The 15,172-nt window shown below is 43.5% G+C and overlaps 1 protein-coding gene across 1 annotated transcript in view; it reads right to left on the minus strand.

Annotated features, from left to right (window-relative positions):
* Positions 1-12,981, minus strand: part of celf2 (cugbp, Elav-like family member 2) — a 157,819-nt gene extending 144,838 nt beyond the window's left edge. The window contains exon 1 of the mRNA XM_026363445.1: positions 12,753-12,981. Coding sequence (XP_026219230.1) covers positions 12,753-12,805 — 53 coding nt within the window. The 5' untranslated portion in view covers positions 12,806-12,981. The remainder of the gene's footprint in view (positions 1-12,752) is intronic.
* Between the last annotated feature and the right edge of the window lie 2,191 nt (positions 12,982-15,172).

Raw genomic sequence — 15,172 nt, forward strand, 5'->3', positions numbered from 1 at the left:
TATGAAACCTTCCTGGTTATTAAAAGCCGTGTAGCGAGGGCAGTGCTCCTGTCGTTAAGTACTCTTTCAATTATTAACAGCGCTGCTGCTTTCATCCACTGGTGTGTGAATGCCAATTCAGCTTCAACACAAACTTTCCCCACCTGCCTTCGCTCTTCTTCTCTTTTCTACTCGATAACAGGCAAACACACACATCAGGTATTCAGCTGTAATTGTTGCAGCGCTGGTAGAGGACAGGTCAGCAGTGAGAATGATTATATAAAACAGGATGTTGAGGCTGTCTGAGCTCTACGGCATGAACAGATGGCGAGAGTCAGAAAAAATAACTTTATCAACAAGGAAAATTTGCCCGTAAAACAATTTTCAGACTGAGGGGACCACCCTGATGAAGGTATGCACTGATGGCAAACAACGCCCCGGCCCATTTTTCTCAGCTGTCAAGTGCTCGTCAAGCTTCGGCAATAATGAAGTGGAGATAAAGAGAGAGATATGAGCTAGTTGGGATCGAGCTGTGGGCAATAAGAGAGGAGCAGCAAGCTTTTAGGGTGTTATCCTGCCTTTCTGTTCGCAGCTCCAAATGTTCCCGTGCCTCTGATGAGACGGGCTCATATGACAGATTACCAGCACAAATGCTGCTCGAGGGAAAGCTGGCACAGGGAGAGATCGAAACACATCACCGTCAGATATAGAAGTGTGTGTGTGTTGTGCAGAGTGAGAGAGCGTTGAATGGCAGGATCATATTTGTGCCTGGTGTAGTCACTGGATTAACGTAATAAGGTGCTTTCTGGCATGAATAGGCAGGACATCACTCACATATTCATGCACTTACGGCTTCTTTGTGAAGTTTGATGATCTTAAGAGTGTCTTCACACAAAGTAATATTTCAAATGCTTAAATTCCTACAAGGCATACTTTAAAATGTTATAAATTAAAGCTTCTTTAATTGTTTATAAATGACCTATTATTGCTGTATATAGCAGCCATTAATCAAAACCATTTTTTGGATCCCTGCTTCTTAAGGAGTCGTTTTAGCTGGTGTTTATCCTTGTTTAGTATAACCCAATTTGTCTTTTTGGCTTGATATTTATTAACCATAAAAAGCCATAAAGCCTTAATAAAGTGGTTTAAAAATTTGTGAAACTGTTATTCAATTGACAAGACATAATCTTAATTAAGCCTTAGCTAGCCTGATGAGTTTCCCTGTGATTGTTTAATCATACACAGTCGAATAAGAACACTACAAAAATCTCTCCATCAAGTCATTTGGGTTTGCAATTGAATCCCTGTCTTATTTTCTTTTTAAAAATTACCTTTGCAGGAAGAATATATCAACTTGTTTCGAATGCAGTTCAATTTGGATCAAGCATTTTCTAAAATCAAGTTTAATCTTCTCAGTTATATGCAAGCAACCTGAACACAAAACACTAATAACTTATATTATTTATTTGCCGAAATACTGAAACCTAAAAACTAAAATTTGCCAGTACAATGACGTGTTTGAAAGTAAGATCATATTCATGCTGCTACTACTGATCACTGCTGCGTGACATTAAACTTCAAGTTACATTAAAAACTGGCTGAAGCACTTTCACAAATGACTTCATGTAGCTTTGTTTTCGGTATATTTCGGCATTCACACCTTGGCGGGGGCCTTTTTGGGCTCTTAGAGAACACTTGTTTTTAAGTGAGGCCCAGTCACTCTGCCCATTGAAAGTTGGCAGAGTGGGGAATGTCAGAGAGACGGGGAGTACTGCTTATCGACCACGGCTGGGTGCGTTTCCACTCTGGAGATGGGACGCAAAGCACCCGCGCGTGCTGACGGCCGTCCCGGGGGGCCCCTGTCCAATTACAGCTCAAAATGAGCAAGGAGAGTGCTGATATTGGGCTGGGCACACGGAGATGATGATAGAAGGAGGGCGGAGGCTGATAGATGGAAAGTAAGGGGCCCTATGATATGAGCAGCACTTGAAATTAATGGGGCAGCATGCAATGGGACTCCCAGGGGTGAGGAGAGGGCCCACTGATGACATTAACTCCGCCCTCAAGCAGCCATTAGGGGGCTGGAGGTTCCAGTAATCTTGGGACACTGAGCAGAGAAGGCTCACAAGGTTCCTCAGATTGCAGCGCTGGCGCCGGGCTGAGCTGGCGCTGCGAGCCCCCCAGAACACAGTCCGTGGTGATTTATGGTGAGTTAACTGAGCATGACACTATTAGAGGCAGCCAGACACCCCTGACGCTCAAGACCACTGATGAAATCTTTAAAGCATGATCACATAACTAAGTTGAGAATTTCAGGTCGCAATCCAGATTTCATTTTGACCCACGTCACGTAAAAACTGACAAATTGAAAAATTTCAGCAAAGATTTTAATAGGCGCCAGTGTTCAGAGGGCTTTCATTTGAAATGTCATATTTGGACGTCTCTGCTCTGAGAGCTATTAAGCAGAAATGTGTTCGTCTATAAAAGAGCTCTTCTGTGTTTGATTGCCATTTAATAGCTGGCCATACGTTCACGCTCCAGTCTCGCCTTAATGTTGCAGTGCACTGGGGACCGTCGGAGAGCGAGGGGAGAGAACCCAAGGCCTCGAAACATCTCGTCCAAATTACTGTCATCTTCCAAAGCACGGCGTCGAGGGGATGAGATGAAATGTTGTCATAATGTTGCTGTGTTGGAGCTCATTGCCTGCACATTTAGTGTGTACAGCAGCCCGATACGACTCAGACTGCAATAATAACATGCTGACAATGTACACACACCAGGATTACAACAATAAATCTGTTTTGATTACATATTCAATGCAGATTTAATTAATACTGGACTGATTGTCCTTTGGAAGCTCTGATTTGATTCTAATTCTACATTTTGATCAGACACACAAGTACACTTCTCATTTCTGCTGCTTTTAATGGAGAGGTTTAGCATTCAATGATGGCTTCAATTGCTTTTTAGAGGCTTCCACACTGACAAAAACATGCATTTAGTAAATTTATGAATTTAAAGGTAGTGAATAATAGGACAACAAATCAGATAGTATCACTTGCAATCCAAAAATAACCAGCCATGAGTTAAATCCTATCGATAGCAAAAACGACACAGACAAGTGCACTTGTGTTCAATGTTTGACACACAAAGAAAACACAACAGTCACAGAGTCGAGAGGGAGAGAGAGAGAGAGAAGGAGAGATAGAGAAACACATTTAAAGTTTTTGCCTGGAGTCAGCGAAGCTTTTAATACATACAGTCACATCAATAGCACATTAAGACAGTGTAACCACGGCAACAGACACCAGGATTATGTCAAAGAGAGGCGCACAAAAGATCCAAAGATGCTTTGTTTAAAACAGTGGCAACACGGTCCTGAGTGAAAAGAAAAGAATGAATTGGAGACAGGAATAAGCAAGGTTTCACGAAAGAAAGCTCGAAATATATTTAGGTCTGCAAGGGCAAGATTTGCAGCTCCTGCTGAGTGTGAGTGTGTGTGTGTGTGTGTGTGTGTGTGTGTGTGTGTAGCTGTATCCACCACACTGCACTGGACAGAAATCTGCACACTCAGTCATATTTAGTGGACTCCATTTGAGTGCACACACACACAAAAAAAGAAAGTCCCTACGAGTTAACACCTTAAATGGTGGATTCATGTTTGGAATAGGGTTTAGGTCGGTGTGATTATGAGATGGCAGTAAGAGATGAAATGACCATGATGCCTTCAGGGTTTTTCCTTAAGTCATCTGACTGTGAAGGGAACATTAAGCAACAGTCCACTTCCATAAAACACAGTTTGTGCAGCTGCAGTCATCTGTCTCCCTCTGCTTCTCTCCTGCACTTCACCACTGTTTCCCCTCTCTTGACATTTCCATCTTTATCTATTTTTTTGTTCTTCGAGAGCCAAATTCAGGCAGGTAAAGCAGAACAGAGACGACTCACTGCTCAGTCACCTGGCTGCGCTTCAAATTATGCTGACGTGAAGTAATAGAATAAAATGTAATATTTTTAAGATTTTGTCCACCCCCTACATCAAATCAGGGTTCTGAGGGAAATGTTTTGAAGTGCATTTGTCACTTTAAAGTGAATTAAGGGATCAATGCGTTCCAAAAACTCCATTCAAAACCCCCATTCAAAAAGTAGCAAGTCGGGACACGGATCCAACAAGAATTTGTCACAGCTCTGACTGTTGTTACGTGAAAACTGCTTTGTCACTTCCCCTTTTCAGTCTACGAAGAACTTTTGATGATTGTGAGATTCTTGGAACTCCAACTGTGAGTTTTGAAAACCTAAAACCTCCAGCGTTAGAGCGTATGGTGAAGTAATACGAGGAGAGCAGAATCCTTTTTATTGTACTTTTGAAAAACCGATTTCCTTCTAAAACCTGCAGAGGTGTTTGGACTAACAGAACCCAGGCTTCTGTTGCACCCTGGTCAGACAAGGGTGTCATGACGGCTGATGAATAAGCAGCTGGAGAAGCTGCAGGTTCAATGTTGATGAAACACAAGCTGAACTCTGCATAAATAAATGAGTTAATTAAAAAAAAGAAACATTTCACCCCGATCCTCTGCTCGTTCTGAACAGTTTGCACTTTTCTGTCTCATCTGAGTTTGATTTGGACCTGACCAGTGTAGGGTTTTGGTTCATGTCTCAGATACTAGGAATGTAGAGTCTAAATAAACAATGTTAATCAAAATCAGCACTGACGATCAGTGCGTGTAATCAAAACACTAAGCACGGGTATCACGCCAAATGAATTACGATGGTACAATTTTTATTTTTGGACAAGTAAATATACAACACGACACTGATTTCAAAACATTTACTATTAGAACAACTAATTTTAAGCACTGGTTTGTAAAAGAGGGGGTTTTCCTTTCTTTCACACAAACATGACAACTCAGAGTCTGGAGCAAGTCAGCTCTGGTTGTTACATCATACAATATTTCTGGTATCTGGACTCCGCCCTGCAGCTCTGTTCCCTTTTCAACACCATGTACAGTGTGTGTGTGTGTGTGTGTGTGTGTGTGTGTGTGAGAGAGAGAGAGAGAAAGAGATCTCCTTTATGTCATACACTGAACTCGAGAGTTGTTTAACTCCAGTGTCTCACTCCTGCTCTGCTTCATGTCCTGCAGCTGCCAGATTTCTGAAAATATTTCCAGGACGTTAATTGAGGGTGGAGGCATAAGACAGACAAATGGCTGCCTCCTTCGTGGTGATTGGATTTGATTGACTACATATAGTGAATTGTTCAGTAATACATTGGTTATCTGTGGGTAAATCTGGCAGCTGCTGTGCCTTCACAAACGAAAGCCAGATGAACTCTGTTGACAGTGATCGTGACTGTGATTAAAGACGACTGTCATCCCTCTGCAGTCAATCTGCTTCACTTCCTGCACTTTTCTGTCCACACCACAGTTTGGATTTTAAAAACAAAAATAAATCTTCGGCCCCGACTGATTTTCCTCCCGAGCTTGTTCAGTTTTTTCCTCCTTCTTTTTTCCCCCTCCCTATTTGTAACACCCCAGGGTCACCATCTGCATGGCAACACTCGCAGTGTGACACTTCCATAACCCAGGAGGAGGAAGAGAGTGACAGAGCACAGGCCCCTCTCTCTCTCTCTCTCTCGCTCTATTCACAGACCCATAATTCATTAGCTCTCCCTCTCATCCTCTCTATATTTTTCCCTCTTTGCAGTGTGACCGATGCAGGCTTCTCAAAGCTCATTCGGATATTTTCTGGAATGAAGCTGCTGACAGTAGACATTTTGTACCACCATTCAGCATGTTTTAAATTTGACCATTTTCATGCCAAACCCCATTCAGAAAAAGCTATATTTTAGACCACAGGGCAATAAAATATCCTACGAACCAAAGTGCATGCACTATACTAGTACAGTACAATCAATCCAAACTCTCTTGCTCAAACATTATCGACCATGTCAGCAATATTAAACCTGTTTGGGCTTTTAATGTTAAGCCGATATCTGCCTGATTTATTGATTTAATTATCATTGTCAACTTATTAGGTCTTTTTGTAAAATAAAAACACCAGTTAATGGAGAACATATCCATTTACATGGGGAATAATGATTTCCTTTGCAGATAGCCTCTGGTACTGCACAGCTCCACTTCTGACCTATTGATGTGATCCTTGCAAAAACAAACTCCCTATGATTGGTCAGTTTTTCATTTGGCTTCTGGTTATGCACTTTCTGCATTTTTTTTTCTTTTCTATTTGGCTCCACTTCGAGCATCCATCAGTCACGCGCACAAAGACATTTAATTCAGTTTTTTTTTTCTTATTTTCACCAGGCGCGGTGCCAGTGTTTTTCTTTCCTTCGCTGATTCTCACTCCCTTCCCCGTGCTCCTCCTCTTTTCCTCCCATCCTCACCTCCCCTGTTCCCCTTGCTCACCCCCCCCACTTCACCACCTAAGTGTTCTGTTTCGCTTGCAAGCAAAAGCTGTTTATTTATTCAGACAAGATCTATTTTTCCCTCTCAGTTTTCTTCTTCCCCACCCTTCTATCGTTCTCACCATCATCATCTTCCTCTTTCTCCCTTGCTTACATGCTTATAGAGAATCACTGCAAGAAAAAAATGGGTGAGGTGTTGTTTTGATAATGAGCAGAGCAAATTTAAAAAGAAGAAGACGACGGCACGTATAGAGAGAATGTGGAGGAGTCTACTCTACACATCTTAAGTCTCTTAAACCATAAGACATCACTGTCATGTGCTAAAGGGGGGAATATACACACAAACACACAGGTTTAAGGCTTCATTATGGACCTGGTGGTTGAGCTCACAGCAGCATTACCTTTGAGAATAGGACTATAACAAAGTACAGCACTAAAATACAGCCAGAGGGATGATCGGTGTGTGTGTCTGTGTGTGAGAGGGCTGGTGGAAGAAAGAAAGAGAGCGAGAGAGAGCGAGAGAGAGAGAGATGTGCTCCAGGTGGTGCATTATTAAACAGATTTGTCACTTTGGGCCAATGGTGTTAATGTGTGTGTGCAAGTGTGTGTGTGTGTGTGTGTGTGCGTGCATGCATGCAGCGGCTAATGCATAAAATGCACCGAGCAGTTGAAGTGGAGATACAAGGCGACGGAAAGAAGCAAAGCACAAGAAAATAGAAGCTAAAAATAAAAATAAGAAAAAGACAAATAGAGAATGAAAAAAGGAAATGGAGAGGAAGTAATAAAGAAAAGTCAAAGCAACGTACCAGGATGGAAACAGTGGAGAGATAATGAACAGACACGTCTCTGTTGTTTCTTCTACTTTAAGCACATTTTATTTACATGGAAAAACATGTTACTTCATGTGCCATTGTTGTATAGTATCTGTACACACACACACACACAATCAACACGGACGCATACACATCATCATGTGAGATGCGTGTTACAGTTGTGTTTTAAATCCCCGCGGCTGCTGTTGACTAAGCTGATCTTCGCCGAGGGGGAAAAAAAAGCAGCTAGTGCACCTGGTATGACAGGCAACAACACTTGTTTAGTCAAAAATAACATTAAAAAGGCCGACAACAGCCTTTGTTTGTGCGTGTGCGGGAATGTGAGAATGTATATGTGTGTTGTCTGTGATCCGTGAGCCCGCAGGACCGGACAGGAACAGTCAACACACAAGGACGTGGACACACACACACTGTAGCCGACACAGTTAGAACGGCCGATAACGATGCAGCATGCGACTGAAGTGCAGAACAATAGCCAGGATTCGACGACGGCAGCAAAAGGAGACGCACACGACTCTTTTTGTGGAGATATACATTTTAAAGTTTGTCCCATTTCCATTTTAGTTTTACTATCAGTGAGAAGCTGCACACCAACTGACTGCCAGAGATAAACATACTCAAGCCTACATGAGTGGAATATGATGGAAATGTTGCACTAACATCATCAGTGCTGAAGAAGGAGTTCACACGTTCTCCTCAGACGAACGGACGACAAACGTGTTGGATAGTAAATAAGTTGGGCAGTTGTTTATGTTCGAAGCTAATTTGATCAGGGGACAGGATGCATCAACATCTCTCCTCTGGAAACTTTTTATCACCTCTGTTGAAAACGTTTAAATAAGGATATTTTAAAATCTGCAGTACAGTCTATCAATCTGCAAAGTAACAAGAGATCACACCTGCAATTACACAAGTAACTGAAAACACTAACTGAAGACAGCACCTCCACTTCCACTGTGAATCATGCGATTGGTTGTTAACCACAGTTAGAAAACGACAGCACTGATCCCACTTTTAATTAAAGTAAAAGTCTGCTGAACAACAGTCTCTCCGCACTCTAGTCTTTCCTGCTCCTCTGTAGCTTTTCCAGTCCCCTTCTCTCTATGACATCTTTCCTCTGTCTCTTTTGTGTTTTGTGACGCACTCTCGCCTCAACTATGTAATTATCTCTTGCTGATTCCAGGAGGTTCGGAGGAATTTAGCCCTCCCTCCCTTTCTTCTTCTGCCCGCCCCGTCCGCCTCCGTCACTTGGATGCTGAATGCCATATTGTTCTCCATCGCTACAAAGCCTTGATTGACAGCTGTGGGAAGTGAAGAGTGAATTCGGAGTCTGCCCCGCTGCACCTCACCCCTCCTTCGCGCCTCCATCACTTCAGTTAAACTTGTCACCCAGCTTTTTTTTCTTGTATCCCGCTGTTAAGTGATGTGGTGGCTTAGAAAAAAAAAAAAAAAAAAAACTCGGGCTGCGTCATTTGCCAAAAACACCACTGTAGTTCTAATTTAAACAATTCAGTTTAACTCCTCTGTGAATGTGTTATCCCCCCTTTTTAAAAGTTTTTACAGTCCATATTCTCTCTCTGAAACCAGCACGACGCTCATTCCTACTTCTACTGCTTCTAACGAGCTCCAACAAGAACATCTGATGTGCTTGGAGCACAAATGCTGTGCTCCCGAAGCCGACACAAGAATCGAGCTATTCATCTAAACCATGTAAGGTGTTTCCTCTGTGCAGATCGTCATCAAAAACCCAGCGGAAAGCCCTGAAAATAGCTGGGACGGACGTCAGGTGACTGAAACAACGTCATCATACACGCTGCAACACCAACATTCAGAAAAAAAAAACAAGGCAAGAGAGTACAGAGATGGTCCGAAGCCTGATGGAGGAACGTAGCAAAACACTAAGTAAGCTAACAAATACAAATATAGAAAGACAAGAAGTAAATGAGCTGTTTTTAATGCTAACGATGAAATGACGCTTCCCTCATTTTAGCTGTTTCATCAGAAAACACAAAGAACTTCTGTGGTACATCCTGAAAACTTCTCACCACTCAAAGCTTAGATTTAAACACAAAAGCTTCAGAAACTATCAGTAACAGCATTAAATAAATAAATGTTTGGTTATAATCCTGAATGGAGAAAAGGCCTAGCTGGTAGATAAAGCGCCACACACTCTCACGCCACACACACACACTATCGGAGGGGATTTAATGATTCAGACAGTGGTCTTGGTAATTAGGCAGATGGATTTGTGCCTCTCCTCGTGGTCCGGCGGGATATAAAGCGACATGTAATGCAAGCGGACAAACTCTTTAAGTAGATTAATTAAAACCAACACTATGGGGTCAAAGGTCAAGTCCCCTTTCGCTCCTCTGCCCCCTCGCTCTTCCCATTCCCTCCAGCCTCGTGCGGACTGCACTCGGACAGTACACCGGCACAGATGAATGGATTCAGATGATGGACCCTGAAGAGCTCGAGCAGGGGAAACGAAGCGGTAAAAGAAAAACACGAGGACTCGTTTTCACATAATTCCTCCACGTAGTTTGGCCGATTTCTCTCTAAAGCAGACTTTTATCTTCAACTTCCTGTCTTTGTATCTGCAATCCGTACAGTAACAGAATCCCAACCTGAGCTTTCCTCCCTACCCTGCCTAATTGAATACATAATACAGTCTTTGCCTTGTCTGTGTGCATGTGTGAGGTAGCTGGATCTAATCAGATAGAATTAATATGCATGCTGTTTCTCATTATGGAATAACTGAACTGCACTCCAGATATGTGATGTGCACCACGAGAGGCACGGACAGATTTCTATCATCCATCCTCTGTGCTCTCTCTGGAACATAAGTGTGTGTGTGTGTGTGTGTGTGTGTACAGACTGATACAGTATATAAGATAGGAGAGATACTGACTGGAGAAAAGAAGACACACCCCGCTGCTGACAGATAACACTTGCCTTTACACATGCATGCACACATATTTCTCACTTGCACTAACTCCTTATTGCATTTAAACTAAATCAAATTCCACAGAGCTGCATTAATCAGCTAATTGTGCTAATGTGCATATCATGCTGCCTAATTATGTTACAGCAGTGAGGTTCCATTTTTCATCTGCATCGATAGTTTGCTTTACGGTTTCCTTTCCCCCAAATCTTCAGGATTCAACACCTTCTTTTGTTTGTTTTTAAAAGCAGGTGTCAATTTCAAAAACTAATTCTTTTTTTCACTCAGTCGCAGCTGACGCTCAGCCACAGTTCGCAGGATTCAGGTTTCAGCTGCATTATCATGCGTTAGAATTTTGAAAATGTGGAGCACAAGCGCCTGTGCTCCTTATTCCCTTTGTTCAGCTGCTTCTGGCGCTCAACAACAGCGCACACGCACTTCCTTGTTAATGCTGTGTTTATGATACGAGTCTCTAAGTGTGTGCGTTAAGTGTGCATCTGAGTGTGACGGAGGTGAGTCTCATTAGAGAGAAAACGACGCAGAGAACGCCGCAGAGGTGCTTCATTATCATAGGCGATTGAGAAGTGCATTTGTGAGCGCGAGTGCTTGTTTGCGTGTGTGGGGGAATGAGTGAGCGAGATCGTAAATGTGTGTGTGTGACCCCGAGAGAGTGTGAGCGACGGGCTGGCAGTAAAGCTGGTTTTTATTAAGATGCGCCATCTTTGGAGAGGGACAGCTGCTCCTGCCTCTAATCTGGAAGAACAAAGGTTTAATAAAGAGATGAGAAAGACAGAGAAGAGGTAAATAGTCCCATCTCCACTTCCTGTCCTTCCTCGTTCTCTCCTCGCTCCACATTTGTCTCCTTCCCTTATGAACGCTCCGAGTCTTTCGGCTTCACAGATCCAGCAGCAAAAATTAAACTCTCTTTGGATTTCTTGTGCAAAAGTTGGCACTGTATTTGTCGATGTGAAACCCACATCCTCAGTGTTGACCTTTGACCCGTCACATCTCGAGCAAACGTGGCAGCTGTGAGAGCGATGTTAATTATTAACTTCTTATCTGCGCTAAAATTAGAATAAAGTTTGCCATTTTGAATGTTACCATGAGATCTGTCCCCGTTTAGCAAATAGACCGAAAGGAAAGGAAGTGTCCACAGAGAAAGTCTCTGCTGCGGCTATTTACGTGTGAGTGTGAGTCGGGTCAGTTACATGCCCTATTTCTCAGTCTGGATGGTCATCACTGCCTGTTTGGAAATGACATCATTTAGCCCCCCCCCCCCCCCACCACCACACACACACACACACACACACACACACACACACACACACACACACACACACACACACACACACACACACACACACACACACACACACACACACACACCTCCTTCGTCCATCAGCAGTTCACTGAAAAATGCCTGCTCTACATTACTCCACTCATTTTCTATTTTGGATTTGTGGATAATGATGGTGGGATGGAGGGCAGCGGAGGGGGGATAAAAATGATAAAAGAGTGGAGAGGCAGTATTAAAAGAATAATGTGAGGGTCTTGAGGGTTCTGTCTCCTCTCTCCGTTTCTAAAATAGAATTTGCGATAGTCCCCATCGCTGCTGCCAAGTCTGTCGAGGGAATAATGACTTATTTATCAAATGGCTGAAATATTCAGGGACAAGGCCTTTTAAATTCCAGCTTTTAAATTCATAGGCTTTTCTGCTGAGATGCTTAATGACAGTGAATGTATTCATAGTGATTTGCAGGTCCGAGATAGAGCCTTGTGCTCTGCCTATGAGTCTAATAGCTGTTTGACAAAAAGGAAAAGTGCTCACTTAAGAGAAGGTGAGCTAGGTAAGATTCACCTTTGACCTCATGGTGCTCACTGAGTCAAATCTGGATCAGGACCATCTTCATGTGCCAAGAAGTAAATAGCTGTGTTACTGGGGAGCAGTAATGAAAATATGTTTTGCAACTTGGGAGATACATTTTTATGTTCTCTAAATACCTCTGTTGCAGGCAATCAGCCATGAGTAAATGTTTCAAGATAAATTCCTGGAGGGGAGTTCTTTTTTTCTGGCAGAGCGCGAGGTTCTTGAACGTTTGGAGGGACCAAATGAGAATGGGGCGGTGGGGGGGGGGGAGGAAGGAGGGGGCCGTTAAGAAGGGAGGAGGTGATGGTGGTAAATGAGTGTTATTCTTACTTATAAGCTTGAATGGACGAAGTTTGGAGATGATGGTGGTGATGAAGCGCCGTGCAGGGTAGAGTCGGGGGTTAATGAGATGTACGCAGGCACAGAGCAGCTTGCATGCGTCAGACTCAGGACAGAGCAAAGGAGAAGAGGGAGCGGAGCTCACAAAGTAGAAAGTGCGCTGTACTCTCCGTAGATTTTAGCCAAACGGCGAAAACTGTGCGTAATTACGCACCGCAGCGCCAGAAGCAGAACTCAGAAGGCGGCGACCTCCTGCCTGCGCCGTGTCCCACCCTTATTTTCTCCAAAACAACACCCGACTTCTGCCTCTACCCCTACTCTGCTATCACTCCGCTCACAGCGGCGAGGCTGTGGAGAAACTGACCGGGCGCTTACCTTAACACGTTCCAGCTTTTCAGAGGGTCCAGGTCTGAAATTATAGAAACCATGGTCGACTGGCTGGGCAGCACCGGGAGAGGGAGGGGTGCGGCAGAAAAAAGATCGAAAGAAAAAGCGGCGCAAAGGCTGTAAACTCCGTCTGCGAATGACAGCGATTGCTCGGATGCTACCCGTCCTGGTTGTTCAGTGGGTGATGAGCGCTGTCACAGCTCTCTCTCTCCCTCGATCTCTCCCTCTCTCTTTCACTTTCTCTCTCTCTCTCTCTCTCTCTCTCTCTCTCTATCTCCCTCCGCCCCCTCCTGCACAAAGCCTGCGCTCTGAAGACGCGTCTCCGAGCTTCCGCCGGTGCTGCTGGAAATGCAGAGATACACAGTAGAGAGGGGTGAACCGTACCTAGGAAACTCATTTATTCATCTTCTGCTTTTTAAATATACCGCAGGGAGTTTACACTCATTTTTAGAGCTGGCACACTGTAGAATTTGCATACTGTAAAAAACCCCAAAGCCTTGTTTTGTTGCCTTTTTGTGCTTCGGATCCTCTGAGATTGGACATTTCTGTCTGTGGCAAAGACATGTTTGACACCTAATTGTATTTGTTTGAGTATTTCAAGAGGAAAATCACTGCAAGAATCGAGATTTGAGAACAAATAAACTCATCAAATGGAAACAGACTACTGCGGTGTAACTTTTCTAGCAGTACTTTCTACTATTCGGTGAATATTTATCAATTCAGGGGGTTCCCTTTAAAAGAATAGTAAGAGCAGAGCGTAACCCAGAGTTTCATTAAGAACTCGGAGCTGATCTAAAACCACTTGATGCTGCAGCTTACCATGACATGCCAAATATTTTACAGCTGACACCTCGTTCAGACACAGCTGTTCGCTGAAGTGTGCTGCAGTTATTAAGTCTGAAGCATCATCACAGCCCTGCAGAGCATCTTGCAGACTTCCTGTCTGACACCACCACATCCTGTTGATAACTGTTTTTTTTTATTTTTATTTTCCCCTCCCCCCACGCTGGCAGCAGATGCAACATCCATATCGAAGAATAACAAGGCAACGGCCAAGTCCCACCCATTGTGAGCTCCCATCTATTTGCTCATTGGGAAAAAACAGATGAGCCCCGATGGAAAAAAGAAGAGAGTGTCAGAACTGTGTCTGTTTCAGATAATTGTCTGGGACAACAGAACAGAGTGGGACTGAAAGTCTCTGCCAAAGCCATTGGAGTTACAGCACCAGTGATTTGTTATTTTCAGAGTTGTAATATTAGTTACTGCGGCACTCACAGGAACGGTCAGCTTGACAGGAAACTGCAGGTAGACAGTTTGCTTGGAAAAATGCTCTTTGATCAGGAGACAGAACTCAGCCTGGTTTTATCTTGATGAATGTGTATTTTTTGTTTCTTTTTCCAGCTGGTTTAAAATGTTTGACTCTGTGCAACAGAAGACCACGACAGCCATCAACTAAAGTCTAAGCTTAGTTTTTTCAATTTTCAGAAATCGGTGTTGCAAGTTGTTCTGCCAAAATTAGCTTTGGGGAAATTTCCAATGGACATTTTGCAGAGCAGAAACACGAGTTCACGTGGAAGCCAATGGAAAATTTCAGCCCTGCGTCGAGCACGCTGTAGGTAAGACATAACAGTAATGCAAAGCTACAGCCCGATGCTCTGAGCATCAGCAGCCATACTGCACTGGCTTTAAATAGACTCAATTGGACATCTGCTTCACTGAGGAGGAGGAGGAGGAGGATGGAGAGTTGACAGCATCTCTCTCCTCTTCCTCGGTCTCTATTTCTGTCTCTTGCGCTCGCACAGGCTCGAATGCTTGCGCAAACGCACACACGCACATCGGAGAGATCAAACAGACTTTAGCTCTCCTCTGCACAGTTCTAATTTCTGCTTAGAAATCACGTTGGCGGGCCTGACGTCTCGGCGTAGGTGTCGGTGCGTCTGTACGAGTTAGCAATGCGTACATACACCTGTCTGCAGGAGGGGATGGTGAGACCGTTTAATGTAAGATCTTAATTATCGTCTTTACAACAGGTTTTTTTCTTTTCATAAAGCTTTGTTTAGTTGAGCAATGTGATGTCTTAATTGGTCTTTTCTAGACTTTCTTTTGTTTAACTTTGATTTTAATTAAAAGGTGCCTCTACTAACCATGCCAGCTAGAAATGTTTATTTCTAAGTAAGTAGCAAAGGTTAGCATTAATGAGCTGAAACCTAAGCTGTTTGCAGACACGCACTCCAAACCTGAACTCATCTCGACATTACCAGGAGGAGTCGTGTGTGACAATACAGATGTCGGGAGCACACGGACCAGACATTCACTGGACATGGACGCTGCTAGTTCTGTAGAACATAACGTGTGTAATGTCCATTCCTGTAGAGAGCAGCTTGTTGTCCAGAGAATTCACAGAGAGC

The sequence above is a fragment of the Anabas testudineus genome, chromosome 23 (genome assembly GCF_900324465.2).
Source record: "Anabas testudineus chromosome 23, fAnaTes1.2, whole genome shotgun sequence".
Classification (NCBI taxonomy): domain Eukaryota; kingdom Metazoa; phylum Chordata; class Actinopteri; order Anabantiformes; family Anabantidae; genus Anabas; species Anabas testudineus.